Genomic DNA, 21,156 nt, shown 5'->3' on the forward strand with positions numbered 1-21,156 from the left:
TGACTTCAGTGCCGTTCTTTGTTCTTTTCTCAGAGAAAAGCTTATCTCCAAGTCTTTCAGAGTCGCGGTCAAAGCTGATTCGAAAGACTGCCGTTCTCCTGTTTCTGTGTTTACTAGTAGCACGCAAACGCAACTCGTCATTATGTTAAGCCCCGCCCACCGACTCTATACACATTGGCCCTCATTTATCAAAAGTGCGTACACCAAATTTCCAGCGTACACCTTGCGTACACCCAAACCCACGGTGACTTTGAGATTTATCAATATGGACGTTGGCGTACGGCACGCTCAAATCCTACGCCAACTCAGGAGGTGGTGTACGCACGTTTGAGTTGGTGTGAAAATGCGCAGAAAAAAATTCCTAACACCACAAAACGCACTGACAAGATATGCTATATTATGACCCACTGTTAAAAACCACAACAACAACATTCACTGTTTATTTTTGTGCAACATGAACGTCAATGTTTAATTTGTGTGACTTTACCAAAGCGTTTGATTTGTAGGCATATGTATTCCTCCAGTCGCGAGCCTGTGCACTTTATCTGACGTTTCAGGCCCGCCTGGCCCGGCAGCTGCGCACGGACTGGGACTAAAATAATTCAGACTGACAAAATAATAAAAATGACCTTCTTCTTTTAAATAATAATAAAATCAATAAAAACGACATTCTTCTTCTGAATAACAAGCGTCATTAAGAATAATAATCATAATAATAAGAATCTTACAAATTGTCATGTAATTATTAATGTGATTGAATGGTACTCCACATCACATCATCATCACTATTGTACACCCCAATACATGTGCCGTGATACGAAATTAAATGCTAATTGTTTCAAAACGTGCTGTAAAATAATGCATTGTGATGGTAATTTATCATTCTAACAGCTTTAAACTGCTGGAGTGCGCTTCTCAACCCCCACATTATTAAGAGTACTCGTAATTTGGGTCCATATTTTGTTTTTGTAGGTGCCTTTAATTCCACTCTTTAAACTCCCAAATAAAACAATTTCGTTTTTTTTTTTTCACTTCCCTGGTGATGGTCTCGATGGGCGCGTCTCAATCATCTCTCTAGTTCAGTAGTCAGGGCACTGATCAGGGAGTCAGCCCATTGACTTAATCAGTGCCCTGACTAGTGGAGTAGTGAGATGATTGAGCGCGCCCGATCTCCACGTCGGAGAAGTTTCGCTTCTTTGCCGTCTTCTGTTTGTCCATGGTGTAAAATGAGGGCGTGGGGGAGGCGGAGACTTGAATATATAGGGGCGTGTTATTCTAATGACGATCGTTTTCAGCCGCCACATTTATCAAGGGCAAGTATTGCGTACACCTGGATTGCAGAGGTACGCACAGCTTCATAAATCAGGCGGTGAGAGGAGTGTAAGCATAATCTTACGCCAACATATACACCAGTTTCTACGCAAGATTGATAAATGAGGGCCAATGTGATTGGCCTGACCAGAGTTTGGTTTTACAGCTCAGACGGGTATTGAGAGTTGCTAGACGATACCCGCGGCAGATTAGATTTGCTAGATTTCTAGACTAGCCTTTTCCCTTTAAAGGGCTAATTCACCCAAAAATGAAATGTATGTCATTAATTATAATTTTAATAACTAATGTCGTTCCACACCCGTAAGACCTCCGTTCATCTTTAGAACACAGTTTAAGATATTTTATATTTAGTCCGAGAGTGTATGCAAGTGTATGCACACTATACTGTCCATGTCTATACTGTCCATGAAAGGAAATAAAAACATCCTCAAAGTAGTCCATATATGACATCAGTTAGTTAATTAGAATCTCTTGAAGCATCGAAAATACATTTTGGTCCAAAAATAACAAAAACTACAACTTTATTCAGCATTGTCTTCTCTTCTGCGTTTTTTTTTCCAAACCTCAAATAAAGATTCAAACGGTCATGAATCAGCGGATTGATTAATGATTCGGATCACGTGTCAAAGTGCCAAACTGCTGAAATCACGTGACATTGGGGACAATACAATAATTTTATGAAGCGACGAGAATCATTTTTGTGCTTAAAAACAACTAGATAACTTATACAGTGATGGACTGATTTCAAAACAAAGATTCAAACGGTTATGATTCAGCATATCGATTCATGATTCGGATCGCCAAAGTCATGTGATTTCAGCAGTTAAACACGCGATCTGAATCATGAATCAATACAATGATCTATAACCGTTCAAATCTTTGTTTTGAAAATCGACGTCTTTAGTGCCTTTTATGGGTCTTGACATTGAAATTGGTGTCAATGAAGGCCTTTCTGAGCCAATTAATGACAGAATTTACATTTTTGGGTGAACTAACCCTTTAAATATCTTGAGCTAAACTTCCTCGCTTACGGTGTCTTATCTTCCTCTTATTTTATCCCTTTGTTGCAGACACAACGAAGAAACTAAGAGATGTTCTCCAGGAGTTTCATGGAGAAGGGATTCTGGCCAAGTATAATACTGAAGAGGTATTGCAACTCTTTATGCTCTTATGGCTATATTGCTGTGTTCATGCTTGCTAAGAATGCTGCACTGGGCCGAATGTTATGATGATGATCTAATTTCAGCAGATATTAGAACCATTAAACTATATGATGTTTGTGTTGGGAAATTAAACCATTGTGGTTTCCATAATTGCTTGACATCAATTTACTGAAGATGCCTCTTGCTTATCATTTTGTTCTGCACAGAAGCCAGAAATCTTTAATCAGGTAATTTATCACTTTATAGTTTTACAGCCTGATTATGCAGTTATTGTGTTAGTATGAAGTATTAACCGAGTAACGTGGGAATCACCTTCAGCAGGAAATTGACTTTGAGGGTTTCAAGCTCTTCATGGAGACCTTCCTGGAGAATGAACTCGCTGAGGAGTTCTGTCAGCATCTCTTCCTCAGTTTCTGCAACAAAGACCCCAAACCAAGCCCCTCCATGATGGACAAGCAGAGAATCATGGGTAATTTGCATCTTCCCAATCACACAGGCTGTACAAACTGCGCTAACCTAACCTATTTGAGAAAAAGTACAAATGTAATATTCTGCCATATCTAATCAAGAAACCACCATTAAATTATACTTTAAAGGAAAACTATGGTAAAGTCAAATTTACACTACCATTCAAAGGTTTTTGGTCAGTTAGATTTTTTTATTAGGATGATAGGATGCATTAAATTGACCAGAAGTGACAGTAAAGACATTTAGGCCCCACATTATATTAGGTGGCCTTAATTACTATCAAAAAATAAGTACAATGTACTTATGGTGTTCAAATTGTATTGCAAAACACCTTTGCTGATATTGAGGTGGAATATGGTATAGGGACAGATGGGGTGGTGTGGGTCAGTTTTAGGGTAGGGTTAGGTGTAGGGGAAGTGCCAACTGTGTAATTACAAATGTAACTACAGAAATTAATTACATGCAGGTATTTTTTCCAAATGTAAGTACAATGTTAAAACATGTATGTACACAATAAGTGCATTGTATTAAATGATTAATTACAATGTTAGTACATAGTAGTTAAGGCCACCTAATATAAAGTTGGTCTGACATTTATAATGTTATAAAAGATGTACAGTACTGTGCAAAAGTCTTAGGCATGTTACTATTTTCACCCCCCAAAAATGTTTTTAAGCCAGTTATTTATATATTTTGCAATAGTGTTTCAGTAGGTAATATCAGTTTACATTTTCAAACATTTATTTTGCCAATAATTTTAATAATCCATTCCAGTGAGATTTTTTGTATGCAGAAGGAGTCTGACAGCAGCTGTTTGATCCACACGGAGATCTGATCTCACCTTCATCGAGTCCGTCTGTGATATCATGAAGAAACTGAAAAAACTGAGACTAAATCCACAAGAACTGTAACAACACTTGAAGAAACCCACCTGCAAAACTCCTTGAAAAACTATGAGAAAGTGTAGCAGGACAAAAGCTGTTAAAAACGCAAGGGGTGATTTGATTTAACTATTAGGAGTTAATTGATATTAAAAAAAAAAATCTATTTATGACATTATTGTTGAAAGCATTCTCCCTTTACAGCATTTTTACATAAGTGTCTAAAACTGTTCACAGTACTGGAGCTTTGCAGGAGGGTTCCTTCAAGCGTTGTTGCAGTTCTTGTGGATGTTGTTTTTTCAGTTTCTTCATATGATCACAGACGGACTCAATGATGGTGAGATCAGATCTCTGTGTGGATCAAACAGCTGCTGTCAGACTCCTTCTGCATACAAAACTCTCACTGGAATGGATTATTACAATTAATGGCAAAAATAAATGTTTGAAAATGTAAACTGATATTACTTACTGACACACTATTGCAAAATATATAAATAACTGGCTTAAAAATATTTTTGGACGTGAAAATACTAATGTGTCCAAGACTTTTGCACAGTACTGTATGTTTCAAATAAATGCTGTTCTGTTTTATTAAGCATCACAACAGTTTTCAACATTGATAATAATAAGTAAAATATACTTAAATATACTTTCAAAATATATTAAAATGGATGTATTGTATTATTAGCTATATATTATTTAGTTCTTTTATTTAGTTTTAATTGTATAACTTCATCTTAAAATCAATAGAGTTGCAACAAGATTCCAAGGCAACAGTCTAAAAATGGATTGGTTCTTGCCAAAACATACTGAATACTTATAAATCATGGTGCTTTAAACACACTTAAATGTGCTTTACAAGGCCTAAAGCTGATAAAGGGAAACTGCACTCCGCCAAAGGTGACAGCCATGTCCAATCCTCTCGGCACAATTCAGCTGAAGGATATGATTTGCTACCTGTCTCTCCTGGAGGGCGGACGACCAGAAGACAAACTAGAATGTAAGATTACAATTCTATTTTTATTTAAAGTATCTTATAGATCACTTGCAAGTCCTTTGTGATGTGGAAGAAGCTCTTTATATTGGGTTAGGTTTCCATTTGGTTCCATAATGGGTTGTCAAATGGTTTCCATAATGGAGAAAACATGAGGCTGTGCTGCCATCTACTGGCAGCTTTTGTCACATCTCTAATGATTTTCTGATTGTAATTCTAGGCTGCTAGTTTAGAAACCTGTTGCTATGGGCAGACCGAAATGGTTGCTGCTAAACTGCTCAGATGCTAATAATCTCTGGCTGATGATAGTTCCTCTCTGTCATTATGATGATGAAAGCACAATCGGTTTGCATAATGGGCGTCTGTGGTGTGCTAGTCTATAGTTTTTTTTTTTTAAATTGTACTTAACTTGATTAAATTGACTTCTTGAGAGATACGGCCATTGGCTGAGCAGCTGGTTTCCGTGGTAACGCTCACTTTATGGGGCTTTGTAGAAAAGAAGAGATTGCACTCTGAATTGTGAGGTTCATTTCATAGATATCCTTTATGTTTTGAAGGATACAGAAGTTGCCATTGAAACTCTCCTATACAAACTCTAAATGCTCATATCAGATGCATGAAATAATCTCGTAAAACTGCAATGTTTTCTCTTTTTCATCCAATCTCTCTTTGTTTCTGTCACAGTTATGTTTCGGCTTTATGACACTGATGGGAATGGCTTTTTAGACAGTAAGGTGAGAACTCCTCTTTCCAGCAGTCACTCCGCTCCAGTTTATTACTGTTTTATTAAAAGTCAAGTCTTTATTTATATAGTGTGCAATCTGTGGATTATACAGTACAGATTGTTTCAAAGCATCTTCACTTTAATAAACAGGAAAATAAGGATTAGTGATGCAAACTTCATTGAATATGAGCTAAATTAAAATGTTGTTGTAAAGCGGTTCAACAGAAGGCAGTAGTGTAATTGTTCAGCTCGAGCTAGTTCAGTGTTGAGTCAATTCAATATGTTTTAATGTTGCAAAATGAATGTTAAATTATGAAGCAGTCAATTCAGCTGTAGAGTTGCGCAGCAGAACTCAATTCAGTTCAAGGTTTATTGTAGCCTATGACTGGCAGTTCACCCAAAAATGAAAATTCTGTCATCTTTTACTCACCCTCAAGTTGTTCCAAACCTGTATGAGTTTCTTTCTTCTACTGAACACAAAACATTTGGAAGAATGTTTGTAACAAGCAGATAGAGCAACCATTAACTAGGAGGGAAAAAATACTATGATATTCAATGGTTGCGATATCTGCTTGGTTATGAACATTCTTCCAAATTTCTTCTTTTGTGTTCACAGTAGAAGAAAGAAACTCATACAGGTTTGGAACAACTTGAGGGTGAGTAAAAGATGATAGAATTTTTATTTTTGGGTGAACTATCCCTTTAAGTGCAAGACCCCTGCACATGCCACCTAGTGGTTTAATTCTGAGTTGTTTGCATTAAATAAATGATAGATGCTCAGTTTTGCTACTTAGCTACTATTGAGTTTTTCTTCAGAATTTTTGAAAGAACTCAGAGACATTGATTAGCTGCTTCTGGTGTGTTTGACTGAGTTGAAAGTAAACTTTTTGTCAAGAAGGTTGATCTTGTGGAGCAAGATTCAGTGTACCTACATTAAGGCTGCATCCGAAATCACATAGCCTACTTCATATGGAAGTTATATACGATACAGTAGTAGCCTAGACTAAAAAACTTTCTTAATTCACAGTGTTCATAAAGCAGTTGGCAAAAAAGCTCCTAGATGGCTTATACTAGCCTACTTCTGAAGAACACTTTACTCTCCGGTTTGGTGGATTTTGGACTGAGAAGGGCTTTCTATGGCAGGAATTAGGAAAAGTGAGTGTGGTATGCTAGTATGCGGTTCAGCATTATTCTTCTTCGTTTTTGGAGTTGCTTTCCCTCCAAGGAAATTAGTGAGTCAAGTGATTTAGGCTTAAGATAATGCTTATTTTAATGTGCAAATAACATCGATCAATGTTATTGGGTAGACCAGTGTTTCCCAACCTTTTTTCAGTCATGGCACCCTTTGAAAATGTTCAACATTTTGTGGCACCCCCTTTACATAGGCCTACGTTACGCTAGGGGTGTAACGGTACAGATTGCTCAGGGGTCGGTTTGTATAACAGTTTCAGTAGGGTTCGGTATTTGCTATGTTCAGAGAATAAAGTACAAATAAAATAAAGAAAATAAGAACAAATAACTTAAATACAAGCAGCAGCACAAATAAATACTATTGAGCAAAGATACTGATAAAATGAACAATGCTTTTCAGGTTTTTCAGGTAGGTCTAACATTAGTTTTTAGGTAGAGAAATTGAATAAATAATCAAATGTAAAATAACTGCATATTTAACTGTTTAAATTCACAACATATTCAATCAAAAGCAGTGAGTGATGTCCTTATCTTTTCTTTGACATTAAAAAGAGTAAATGTTGCTGCCCCTTTAAGACCTAATATAGGGATATGCGTCGTCTCGTCTTTCTCGATTGTATAAAGTTCACTTAAGGCATATTCAGATGTCTGCTGGATACTCATCAAGATGACATGTTGACATACTTTTTGTGTGAGTTTGTCCGTTCAAGCACAAGACTTGAAAGAGAACTCAATATTTACGTTTGCACGCGATGAGTGCAGAGACAGATCTTCACACAGCGCACGCGCTCTCATTCGCGTCTTCTGGCGAATATACCTGGGTGATGACGGCGAAATGACTGGTCAGCAGCACTCGCATGCATTGAACACAGTAGAAAGAGAGACCGTTTTGCACGTTTTTCTTTTATTATCGCTGTTGTGGGCCTAACACGAGGAGCCAGCACGGTGTATCCATCGACAGAAACAAACATAAAAGCATGTTTTTCAAGTTACAACCCATATTAAAGATGCGTCATCATCAGATGTGAGATGAACCACGATGCAAGTGCATACTGACACCTTTTACACGGCACCCCCGCAGCACCCCGGTTGTCATAAAATTGGTTATCATTAAATATATAAACGTATTAATAGGCAAACCTATGTGGCATGAAAGTTGATAAATACTTTATGTAAAATATGCAGTATATGTAATGGGGACATACGGTGATCCACCAAACTGTAGGAATGACCCTCATGCTGCTGCTGCAGGTCACGTGACAGTGATAACATGGCAGATGTAGTACATCTGGATTTCATTCATAGCCTACTACACGCGTTCATACTTCGTAGAACAAGTTTCCTCAAATCCAGCCCTGGAGGACCACTGTCCTGCAGAGATTAGCTCAAACCATGATCAAACTCAATTATTTTCTAGTAACTCTGAAGACCATGGCTAGCTTGTTCAGTTGTGTTTGATAATGGTTGGAACTTAACTCTGCAGGGAATTGGCCTGTTTGTATTCATTCTGAGCAATACTGAATCTGTTTTTGTGCAAGTGAGATGAGTAAATGCATAAATGCTAACTGCACTAACCATCATGTTACCCACACAACACCTCTGCTGCACCTTACTTCTGATTTCTTAGTCAATAAATGGGAAAACAAAGTAACTTGTTGGAAAAAGTAACTTGGATATTTTGTGGTAAATTTAAAAGTTGTGCTACTTTACTAGTTACCTGAAAAAAAGTCACCTGATTTCATAACTTGTGTTACTTGAAATGCGTTACCCCAACACTGTGTAAAACATAATTTTTTATTGAAATGATTTATTCAAAAAAGTACCTATTTAGCGTTTATGCGATTTTGGATTGCAGCCTAGATCTTTAATGCAGTTGCAGTGATGTCATGCAGAAATGTTGATACTTTTAAACAGGAACTGGAGCACATTATCTCTCAGATGATGCATGTTGCAGAGTATCTGGAGTGGGACGTCACAGAACTGAAGACGGTAAGATTAACTTGAATTTGAACCTGTTCAGAATTCTAACATATTTTCTGATTATAAACTCAGATTTTTGGTTGTGGGGTGTAGATTCTGGAGGAAATGATGGAGGAGATTGACTATGACCATGACGGGATGGTTTCTCTTGAAGAGTGGGTCCAGGGTGGCTTAACCACCATTCCTCTGCTAGTGCTGCTCGGACTTGAAAATGTGATTACCAATTCAGCGTTATATATTTATGTATTTATCCATCCATCCATCCATCCATCCATCCATCCATCCATCCATCCATCCATCCATCCATCCATCCATCCATCCATCCATCCATCCATCCATCCATCCATCCATCCATCCATCCATCCATCCATCCATCCATCCAAGCAAGCAAGAAGAACAGATACATCAGTGTTGATAAATTGATGTTACTCTCTCCTTGCCCACTAGATGGAGTCCTCCACTCATTTGAAATGCCTTGACAGCTGCATTAGTGGTCGGGTGTCTGATATATTTGACATGACCTCCAAATTGTTAAATATGCATATTTGACACTTTTGAAGACATATTCCTTGTAACTTTTGAGTTTTCCCTGTAGGATTCCAGAATGGCTTTTATGTGAATTTTGTAATGCTTTTCATTATAATTGTATTGTCATTGTCAAGTCCTCATAGATGTCTTATTCTCACTCTCCCTGTTTTACAGAATGTAAAGGATGACGGGCAGCATGTATGGAGACTGAAGCACTTTAGTAAACCTGCATATTGTAGCCTGTGTCTGAATATGCTGATTGGATTGGGAAAGCAAGGCCTGTGCTGTTCCTGTTAGTGCACAAGAACTTACAACATTTATTACATTATTCACTAAATTAATCCGTTTTTTTTTTTTCTTATTCTGTAAGTAAAAATTAAAAAATACAAGTAAAATCATGTGATTACTTCCATTTAGAATATAATTAAGCTAGTGTATTAAATATATAACCTTTAAACAAATGCAATCAAATAATTGATGATGGATGTGAGATAATAATACCAAATTACTATAATTACTATAATATTTGTATGTATATGTATTTTTTGTACTTCAGTAAACTAGATTTTATTTAAATATATTAAATAAACAAAATAGTCTTCATATTAAATAAGCAATTACACAAGACATTTTAAAATATAATTAAAATATTACAAAAATTCATAGACTCAACAAATCATCAAAAAAAAAAAAAGTTACATTAATTTTCTGTCTGTCTGGTTCATAGTCTGTAAGTACACCGTTCACGAGAGATGTGTGGCTCGAGCCCCCCCGTTCTGCATCAAAACATACGTCAAATCCAAGAAAAACACAGAGGTGCGTCGAATTGTAGTATTTAAAAACCAGCACGCTTGGATCTCCAATGTTTCACGGGGCTTAGAACAAGGGCTTCTTTTCAGCTAATGAAATTAGAAAGAAATTCTCTCTGTAAGCATTGCTAATTACATGATTAACCTGGTTTAAACAGAGACCCAAATACACTAATGATGATTCTTAATCATAGCGCATTCTCCTTTGTCTGTATTTTCTTTCTTATATAACATGTATATAACAAAAGGCTTTTTTTAATAGATTATGCTTCATTTCTGGGTTGAGGGAAACTGTCCAAGCAAGTGTGATAAATGTCACAAAACCATCAAGTGTTACCAGGGTCTTACGGGCCTTCATTGTGTCTGGTGCCAGATTACTGTGAGTTTATCACTTTTTTTCTCATTACAAATAATTATTATAGTTTTCATGCTTTTCAAAATACTATTAGGATTATATAAGTTTTTAGACATGTAATACCATTATTAAAGTACATACATATTTGATCAATTCAACATATAGGGCCGTACAGTAACATAAGCCTGTACATAAAAAGATATGTCAGATGAGTTTTAAAGTTATGTTCTCCTTCTTGCAGCTACACAACAAGTGCGCTTCACACGTTAAACCCGAATGTGACTGCGGATCGCTGAGAGATCACATACTTCCTCCAAACACTATATGCCCTGTTGTACTGGTAATATCTCATATTTCTTCCCGTGTGTTATTTTTGGAATCAATGCTTATATAAAGTTCAGCTCTTTTAGACCTTTACATGTGACCTTTAACTGCAGGAGAGGCAGTCTACATTGAGAAAAGACTCTAGCCAATCAGGAGGCCGGGGGAAATACAAAGGACCAATTCTGTGTCAGTGGATGGACAGGGGCTACAGGTGAATGACACACTATCACATGTACAGTACAGGATGTTTCTTAAAGCAAGATGTCCATTTTCTGCAGATTTAATCAAACACTAGAAGTGTCGGGGAAGTTGACATGTCCTGTGGTAGCATGCTGTACTGCATCTAAAACATTTCATTTTGCTATTTAATTTATAATTATGTATGCACCTTATAAAATCTCATATTAATTAGGGACATTTTGCACTTTTAAAAAATGAATTTGCACACCAGTTAAAACGAACAAGCAACCCTAGTGAACACTAAAATGTATTAGAAATACATTTATTTTATGCTAAGTATACTACAAATACATCTACTTGTATAAATTGTTATACTTAAAGTCTGCTAAATTGGAACAACTAATCACTAATGCACTTTAGTTATCCGGAAATAGTCCAACTAAAGTGTGTTTGATTGTGCTAAAGTGGAACTATTGCAGGTATACTTTAGGTACACTTTAAATATCTTGCATTTAAAGACATATTATTGATATCATACATTATACAATGATATTATATCCTTACTAATAGTGATATTAAAGCACATTTTAGGCTTAATATTAAGAAATGCACGTTGTGCAATAAAGTAGTACTCCAAATAAAGTTTAATTATAATATCTCATTATAATTATTATAATAGTCGCAAATGTTATGTCAATAAATACATTAATGGTTTTGTAGTATACTTACTATGAAATAAATATATTTAAAATACATTTTGGTATAGGGAAGACAAAAAGGCAATTAAAAATTAGATTTTAACTAAGGATGCACTTATATTAAAATATTTATTTTATTTTATGTATTTTTAATGTATTATTAATTATTTTTAAAATATTTGATATGGCTGATATCCTACTGGGTAAATCACAAATATTCAAATACTGTGCTGTTTTGTCTAAATAAATTAAAAAGTAATACCTTAAAATCTAAAATCAATCGTTTTAAATGCTATAAGTGAATTTAGGCATCAAAACGTTATAATACACAGGTGTTTAAAAAAAAAAAGTATATTCATTTTGGGATTTGCTAAACTTCACATTTATCACATACCCAGTAAATTTGAAAAATGATTTAATAACTGATATGCCACAAATATATGATGTATAATTGTGCATTGTTCATCCCTAATGAAACTTAAATATAAGTGTATAAATAAAAAACGAAAAAGTTAATTATCATAATGTGGACCCACTTTATATTTGATGAAACATAGAAACCTACTCATACAACCTGTGCTTAACCATATCCATATACGACCTTAATAGCAGCAAAAGTGTTTCGCAATACAATATGAATACATTATGTACATTATACCTAACAATGCATTTTTTTACACAAGTACACAATACAGTAGTTAAAGGGTTACTTCAGCGATTAGCATATGGCTTTGTATCAGTAGAAACCCTGGAGAATATTCAAATTATTGTGCTTTCCCCCCTCATATCCCCCTGAGACAAGAGATTTATGCATTTTATTTCTGGAAAAATTCCTCCTATGATGCAAAATGACGATTTTTGCATCATAGGAGGAATGTTTGCCCAGAGGCTAAAGACTACAGCCAGCAGAGGGAGCTATTTCCGCATGTTTTGAATCTGCGCATGGGGGATGGGAGATTACACTCAGCTGGCAGGGAGAGCTCAGCTTGCAGACAGGATCATTTAAACGGAGCTATGGTGAGCAATGTAAGTCTTTTAACTTCTCAAATTCATTTCTATGAAAGTTAAGCTTGCAAAGGCATTAACTGAAACGCGTGCCAGACTGAACTCCTGTGTGAATGTATGCCGCGAGTGTAGTCGCGATTACCTCAGCTCTCATCACTCGTGCAGTTAGTGCTCAGGGCTGTGACACTCGCGCGGTGACTCACTCATTATATTGAACAGACACGTTCAGTTTTTAATTGTAGTGTCTTCTCTAACTCAGTCACAGTAATGAAGTTGGTGGTGTTGGGAATGGCCTCACAGGGCAGCGAAGCATTCTGGGAATTGTAGTCTTTCATCCCCATGGGACAAAAATACATTTTCTGTCTTTTCTCAGTCTAGAAGACACCAAATTCAAAAATAATTTCACATTTCTACTGCAATGATGACCCAGTTTAAATACAGATTCATCTTCCCAGCGCTGAAGTACCCCTGTAAACGCACCTAATATAAGTAGTGACCCATAATGTTAATGATGAACTTCCTGATGACGAATCATCAACAGTGTCAGCCAAAATGGCAATTGTATCTTAAAATTACACTTTGTGCAAGCTTGTTAACATTTTGTAGATCATAACTTGGTTGGGGCAACAGTTAGGCTGCAGTGACCCGCTGTGACTGGGCGTTGTCTGAGCATAGTAATGACAGAACGAAAAAAAGACGAATCATGTCCTGGGTCATCAATCTTGGCTGGCGGCGGCTAACCAGTGTAATAATCAGGATTATTATTTATAATTAGAGGAAGTAATGGATCACTCGTCGCCGGACGGGCGGCTCATTAATTCACCTGGGCCTGCTGGGATTGTTTCGATGGGTTCTGTTTTAAGCGCTTCATCTGTGTCACTGTCCACCGGAAGACGACTCACACTCTCTGGATTAGTTTGTGCGTGTATCGTCCGCTCCAAAACCCCACAATCATCATGCATCCATGCAGAAAAGTGACTCATGGTCAAAGACCGTCATTAATGACTAAATATGGAGCTGATTACTGAGGTTTCTCATGACGTTGGTTTTCATGGCTGGTACATTTTAAGATTTTTGTAATGGAAGAGTTATTCTGAGCTCAACAGACACCATTTATGTTATGCTTTATGTAGTCTTTTTTAAATTAAGAGAAAAGGGAGAGCGAATGATCAAATGGCTGGCAGAAATTTCAGGTTTAGAGGATGAATGAGAGAAATTTTAAGCTACAACACATAGAATTGTTAAGTAGTTAATAATAATGTTAATAATATTGCATATTGTCTGGCATCTTATGTGCAATAAACAATTCTGGTATAGTCTTAAGCCAGTAAAATATGGCATGTGTCACGAAGGACAACAGCTGATTAAAAAGGTAAATCCACTTTGAAAAATGCTAAATTAGGGTATGTAATAATGCTTTTTATCACTTTATTCTGTAGATTACATCCTCAGAAGGAACTCATCCACTGTTGGTATTCGTCAACCCTAAAAGTGGAGGCAAACAAGGTGAAAGGTGCGAACTGTAAAAGATGGTGTCACATAATAAATTGACGCCGCAGTATTTTCATATAGCATTGCAACTGTCTTGAGTCAATCTGCATAATTGATCAGTCTCTAGCAGTTAGTTTGACACCAAATTTGTTGCCTCGGTCAAATGAGCTCAATGAATTTTCTGATTTTCATCAGTTTGTTGATGGAACTTCTTTGAGTTTCAATTCTATTTCTGGCAACTTAAATGATCATCTAATGATCTAATCAAATCAGTCCCAATTCAAAATCCATTTTTGGCATCCTTAAGATCCAGATCAAATCTCATTTCCTCTCGATGGACCACATTGAATGAAATGGACATGCTGTCAAATATTTTATTAGGTGGTGGTATATTTTATTAATATATTATTAGGTGGTGACCAAATCCTTAGTTTCTATTCAAATCCAACCACAAGCATCTTATTTGTGATAATTCACTGTAAACACATCCTGTTAAATGTATAGTAAAAATGTAGCAGCAGTGGTTTACAGAAATTCACAATAAAATACTACAGTGAAAATGTTTTTGGTATTATGGGATAGCATATTGGTACTTGTATATTTTAAAACTTAAAACAGTGTTTTTCATTAAGTCATGTGATGTTAATACAGTAACAGTCTAACTGAACTATCAAAATCTGCTTGCACCGATAACCACCATACTAATACAGGTGTAAAATAAAAGTTAACTAAATAACTGTACATTTATCTAAAACACCCTATTGTACATTAGTGATAACAAAAATAAGAAGAAACAAGAATTATACATTCTGATTTCATATGTGACTTTAAAACAAAAGTGACTTTATTGACAGTTAATGTAATTGTTTCTAGTCATTGATTTGTTCATACCTTTTGTCCTGTCTAGGATTTTCCGAAAGTTCCAGTACCTCCTGAACCCTCGTCAAATCTACAACCTCTCCAAGAACGGGCCCATGTCTGGGTGAGTGACAGTTCTCCAGAGACTTCAAAGAAGGTTTTGTCTTATCATTCTAACAGAAGTGTAATGCTCCCTGCTGTCTAGCTCTTAGGAAAACAAACAGTTGTGGCACGTTCTCAGTTTATGATCATAAATAAGAGTTGCGATAACCAGACGTTAACAATATATTGTATATGCAGACACCGCGTGATGGTAATATGCACTAATTCATGCATGACAATCTCCTCTGTGTCTTAGCTGTAAATGTAGACATTATTAAAGGGTTATATCCACAATCACAAACACTGCAGTGCACAAGTGTCCAGTGCTGACAGTCAGCTGGAAATAATATATTCATGTTAGTGTTAGTATGTTGCCGCTCTCAGGGCCTTGTGTGATCACGCATACCATCAGGGGTGTCAATCAAATGCACGTAACCATGAGGCTCTGTCATCACTGACTGAATTTGTTATTAGTATGCCAGCGACATGGTCTCTTTTGAGTTAAGTGCTCAGCCGTGAGGGTTGTGACAATATTCATTGATACTATATTTTGAAAATGAAATGTTAAAGAGCAATAAAGAAAGTGGAGATGTTATTGTGGGATGTTGCCATGAAAGTGAACTGTGGCTGAATATTTGGGTAGACAGAAAATCGATGCCATTTACTGTAGGGTTTCGATTCAATTTTTGCAAATTCAGAACAAAGAAATTTAATTTGGTTCAATTAGTGATTTGATTCTGTAATTTAAGGCAAGAAAAAAAAAATTTATGAAAAAATTACATAAGATATTTCTCATATGATAAGAAAAGAAATATCAACTATTGTAACTAGTTTAATCTATTTGAATACACTACTCTTCATAAGTTTGGGGATCAGTAAGCTTTTTTTAAGGAAATTAATATTTTTGTACAAGTATTGCATTCAATTAATGAGTATTATAGTAAAGTAATTTATAATGTTACAAACGAGTTATAGCTGATTTTTAACTTTATATTCATCTAAGAATTCTGAGTGGGGAAAAAATCTAGTTTTCTACAAAAATATAAAGCAGCACAACTGTTTTCAGCATTGATAATAATAAGAAGAAATGTTTCATGAGCATCAAATCAGCATATTAGAATGATCATGTGACACTGACCACCGGAGTAATGATGCTGGAAATTCAGCTTTGATCACAGGAATAAATTACATTTTGAAATATAATAAAATAGAAAACAGATTTTTTAAATTGTAATAATTTTCACAATATTACTGATTTTACTGTAAATGCATCCTTGGTGAGCATGTGACACTTCTTTCAAAATTCTCAATTAATTGCAAAAAACAAACGATTCACGGTTAAAAAAATCATATTTCAAGATTGATGCATATGGAGTTGTCACACTTTTAATATTTCTAACTGTAGGATTATTTTTTAAAGATTTCTGATTTCTGTTTAATAATTTGGCCTCTGATTCATGTTTACCCAGGTTTTTTATGATTATATAAATGCACCCCACTGAGCGATCCTCTCCAGAAACCATTTAGTGACCTTGTCAGCCAATTTTCCTTTGAAACTATTGATTATGGTGTTTGAAGTCCTACTGACTAGGTCAGGTGTAGCCCATGTATTGACGTTTCTCTGCTGGTGGAAAAGATACATTTTGACTTTATGCATTTACTGTCACATCTTTTGAAATAACACACAAACCTGGTGTAGTCATGTGATGAGAATGTGACATAGCTTTGTCAAGGTGACTGTCAGGTGTAACGCTGGGCTGTCCTGTCAATTACAGGCCTGGCTAACACAATTAGAGCAAATTGAGTGTTTGTTTCTTCATACTCAAACATCCTCAAAAGTTGCTTTTTATGCGATTGGTCATCTGTTTTTGCTTTCTAATTTGATTTGCCAAGCCTGCATGTCCCAAGTAAAGTAATTGAGAGTCTCATTTTGTGCAGCATTTCAACCATATAAGCTCCCTTCATGCGGTTACAGCTGTATTATTGTGAAGGAACGGAAGATGTTGTAATGAACAGATCTGATTAGCTTCTGAACAGGCTTGGCTTTCGAAAAGATGAATTTGCATTGGTTATTTAAACAAAAGATTTGTTCATAAAGGTCCAATATGGTGGGAAAACGATTAGATGTAGATTTTCCTGTATAAAAACGTATACTATATCAAATATTAAATGTATTATTCTTTGTGGTAATATACACTCACCTAAAGGATTATTAGGAACACACACTTGCTTCAATGTACTTAGGGGTGTGGTTCTTGTCAAGACAATCTCCTGAACTCCAAACTGAATGTCAGAATGGGAAAGAAAGGGGATTTAAGCAATTTTTAGTGTGGCATGGTTGTTGATGCCAGACGGGACGATCTGAGTATTCCACAATCTGCTCAGTTACTGGGATTTTCACGCACTTCCATTTCTAGGGTTTACAAAGACTGGAGTGAAAAGGGAAAAACATCCAGTATGCGGCAGTCCTGTGGCTGAAAATTCCTTGTTGATGCTAGAGGTCAGAGGAGAAAGGGCCGACTGATTCAAGCTGATAGAAGAGCAACTTTGACTGAAATAACCACTTGTTACAACCGAGGTATGCAGCAAAGCATTTGTGAAGCCACAACACGCACAACCTTGAGGCGGATAGGCTACAACAGCAGAAGACCCCACCGGGTACCACTCATCTCCACTACAAATAGGAAAAAGAGGCTAAAATTTGCACAAGCTCACCAAAATTGGACAATTGAAGACTGGAAAAATGTTGCCTGGTCTGATGAGTCTCGATTTCTGTTGAGACATTCAGATGGTAGAGTCAGAATTTGGCATTAAACAGAATGAGAACATGGATCCATTATGCCTTGTTACCACTGTGCAGGCTGGTAGTGGTGGTGTAATGGTGTGGGGGATGTTTTCTTGGCAGACGTTAGGGCCCTTAGTGCCAACTGGGCATCGTTTAAATCCCATGGCCTACCTGAGCATTGTTTCTGACCATGTCCATCCCTTTATGACCACCATGTACCCATCCTCTGATGGCTACTTCCAGCAGGATAATGCACCATGTCACAAATCACAAATTGGCTTTTTGAACATGACAATGAGTTCACTGTACTAAAATGGCCCCCACAGTCACCAGATCTCAACCCAATAGAGCATCTTTGGGATGTGGTGGAACAGGAGCTTTGTGCCCTGGATGTGCATCCCATAAATCTCATCAACTGCAAGATGCTATCCTATCAATATGGGCCAACATTTCTAAAGAATGCTTTCAGCACCTTTTTGAATCAATGTCCCGTAGAATTAAGGCAGTTCTGAAGGGCGAAAGGGGGTCAACCACAGTATTAGTATGGTTTTCCTAATATATTATATTTTTTTATACAATATGTATTAACTTAACACTCTTTATTTCAGCTTAAATTTCTTTCGAGATATTCCAGACTTCAGAGTCTTGGCCTGTGGTGGAGATGGTACAGTTGGATGGATTCTTGATGTAATAGGTGAGTTCAGATGATGTGAAAATTGAAGTTTTTTTTTTTTTTTTTTAAATGTCTTTGTTCATGGCTATTGACTTGTTTGTTTGTTTGCTTTGGCCTTTAGTTATTTCTTAGAGCATTTAAAAGCTGGAGTCATGTGGATCAGGCCTCCTGTACAGTTGCCATATTGTAAATTAAATCCAGGAAGTTTTCATTTTATATTTAATAAAACCAGCAAGCTAAAGTAAACTTCATAACATAACGACATCTTAAGGAAATGCTGCAAAAAAGGCTTTTCTTGTTGTTTCAGAGGTTCTTTTATACAGAAGTGATTTTGTTATATTTGTCGAAATAGTCAAATGCTTATTTTTCACAGAACTAAAGCTATTACATTCGTATCTGTATTTTCAGGACAAATAGGATGATTATCTTTCTTCAAGAAATGGCATATTATTTATATCATCTGAAGAATAGTCTCCACAGGTGATTTTTTTAGATGACTGTGTGCTCATTTAGTCCTTTATTTGTCAAAAATTGCCTCCATTTTTTATCAATCAAAACAAAGACAGAGTAATAGACTGGATGCTTTCAGAGGACTGTATTGATAGTGTATGAAAAGAACCATTGTATTTTTTGACATTGCCATTTATTTCATAATACATGCATATATACAAACACATACAGTATTCACATACATATATACTATATATGCACTATATGCTATATACTATACTATATGCAGTAGTATATGCAGTATGTATGTGTTCGTGTGTGTATAAATAGTAGCCACTCTAGATTTTAACTGGTCACTTAATTGCTGGAAAATTAAGTTGTATTTAGGGTGTGACGATACATATTGGGTTAAGATATTTTAACATTATTTTAAAGAAATATTTTATTTTATTTAGCTGAAAGTCACAAAATGTTTTGAAATGTTTTAACTTATTTATGGCTGTCACTAATTATTATTTTTGTAATTGAGAAATCTGTCATTGGAGTCATCGGATAATATTTTTTACATGGTAATAAAATGGACCTTAGCGAACAGTAGCCTTTAAAATGACTTGAAATTCAAATATAATAATGAGGTTATATATCATTGGTTTAAGTAAAGTATCATATGCAAGTAATTTATTAGTAATTCATTACATATTAGAACTACTGCTGTCAATCATTAAAAAAGTTATTTATCTAGATTCTGATTAACATTCATGGCATACAACAGTAGGTTTATTAGGCTGCTGTCACTTTAAGACCTGACACACATAACACTGATCTGACATATAGCGGGTACAGGACCTCTGCATCAGCTAGCAGTTCAATGTTCAGCAAACTGTACATCGATGAGAGAAAGACAGACAAAGGGAAGTACCATTATTTCCTTTAATGCATTTTCATATACAGGAAATTTATTACATACATACACTGTGAAGGACCATCAGTTGGGGCGTCACACATGCATCCTATTTTCTCACTACTTTTTGTTCATTTAACAAATTTTAAATCAGTTAAAACTGCTTATACTCTACAAAACTTTTTTGGCATATTTTTGGAATTTTGGATTTATTTGGTGGTGGTTGAGGAGATTCCCCCCTTCCATGTAAAGCGCTTTGAGTGCCTTGAAAAGCGCTATATAAATTGAACGCATTATTATTATTATTATTATTATTATTTGCGAAAGAGAACTGTGTGTGTGTGTGTGTGTGTGTGTGTGTGTGTGTGTGTGTGTGTGTGTGTGTGTGTGTGTGTGTGTGTGTGTGTGTGTGTGTGTGTGTGTGTGATCTTTAGGAGTTTTTCCTATCTGAAGTACTGTTCTTTTTCATAGACAAAGCCAACTTTGAACAGAACCCTCCTGTGTGTCTACTTCCTCTCGGCACAGGAAATGACCTCGCAAGATGTCTGCGCTGGGGTGGAGGTAAATTAAGTATTTTTAATATCTAATCCATCCATCCATCCATCCATCCATCCATCCATCCATCCATCCATCCATCCATCCATCCATCCATCCATCCATCATCTAATCTGATCTGATCTGATCTAGATCTAGATGTTAGTGTTAGTTAGTTAGTGTTCAATTGTGCCAACCCCTAATTTGTAATGTGACCTTGGGTTCCAGGCTACGATGGAGAAAGTCTTTTGCAGATTCTCAAGGACATTGAGAACAGTACTGAAGTAATGTTGGACAGGTGGAAGATTGACATCATTCCTCTAGACAAAGATGAAGGAGGAGATCCTGTCCCATACTGCATCGTGAACAATTACTTCTCTATTGGCGTGGTGAGTCTGAACAATTAAAGCTGCATTTGAGGATGTAGAGACCCCTGTGATCCTTAACAATCAGCATACCTGTGCTGTTTCCCTCCCAATAAACGGAGAGAGCTTGCTTTATAAACGTCTGGCCAGTCTGCTGGTCTAGTCCATTAACCATGATACAGTATGTGATGACTGTGAGTGGAGTTTATGAATGAAGAAGGGAATAAGGCCCCTAAGTAATAAGACTAAATGAGCTAATCAAGAGGGCTGAGTGCTTTTTGAAATGCCAGGAGCATCTATTACATTAACAAAGCCATCTCTCATCACTGCGGTGAGGAGCAAAGCTTGCCAATTGACAATGAAAT

General features: G+C 36.2%; 1 protein-coding gene across 1 annotated transcript in view; it reads left to right on the forward strand.

Annotated features, from left to right (window-relative positions):
* Window positions 1-21,156, forward strand: part of dgkb (diacylglycerol kinase, beta) — a 73,429-nt gene that overhangs the window by 7,613 nt on the left and 44,660 nt on the right. Inside the window, 18 exon segments of the mRNA XM_067450370.1 lie at window positions 2,403-2,479; window positions 2,702-2,722; window positions 2,817-2,964; window positions 4,707-4,844; window positions 5,523-5,572; window positions 8,668-8,742; window positions 8,827-8,946; window positions 9,436-9,553; window positions 9,989-10,077; window positions 10,333-10,449; window positions 10,667-10,765; window positions 10,863-10,914; window positions 10,917-10,960; window positions 14,072-14,145; window positions 15,031-15,105; window positions 18,477-18,562; window positions 20,364-20,453; window positions 20,655-20,815. Coding sequence (XP_067306471.1) covers window positions 2,403-2,479; window positions 2,702-2,722; window positions 2,817-2,964; window positions 4,707-4,844; window positions 5,523-5,572; window positions 8,668-8,742; window positions 8,827-8,946; window positions 9,436-9,553; window positions 9,989-10,077; window positions 10,333-10,449; window positions 10,667-10,765; window positions 10,863-10,914; window positions 10,917-10,960; window positions 14,072-14,145; window positions 15,031-15,105; window positions 18,477-18,562; window positions 20,364-20,453; window positions 20,655-20,815 — 1,634 coding nt within the window.

Source organism: Pseudorasbora parva, chromosome 8 (genome assembly GCF_024679245.1).
Source record: "Pseudorasbora parva isolate DD20220531a chromosome 8, ASM2467924v1, whole genome shotgun sequence".
Taxonomy (NCBI): Eukaryota; Metazoa; Chordata; class Actinopteri; order Cypriniformes; family Gobionidae; genus Pseudorasbora; species Pseudorasbora parva.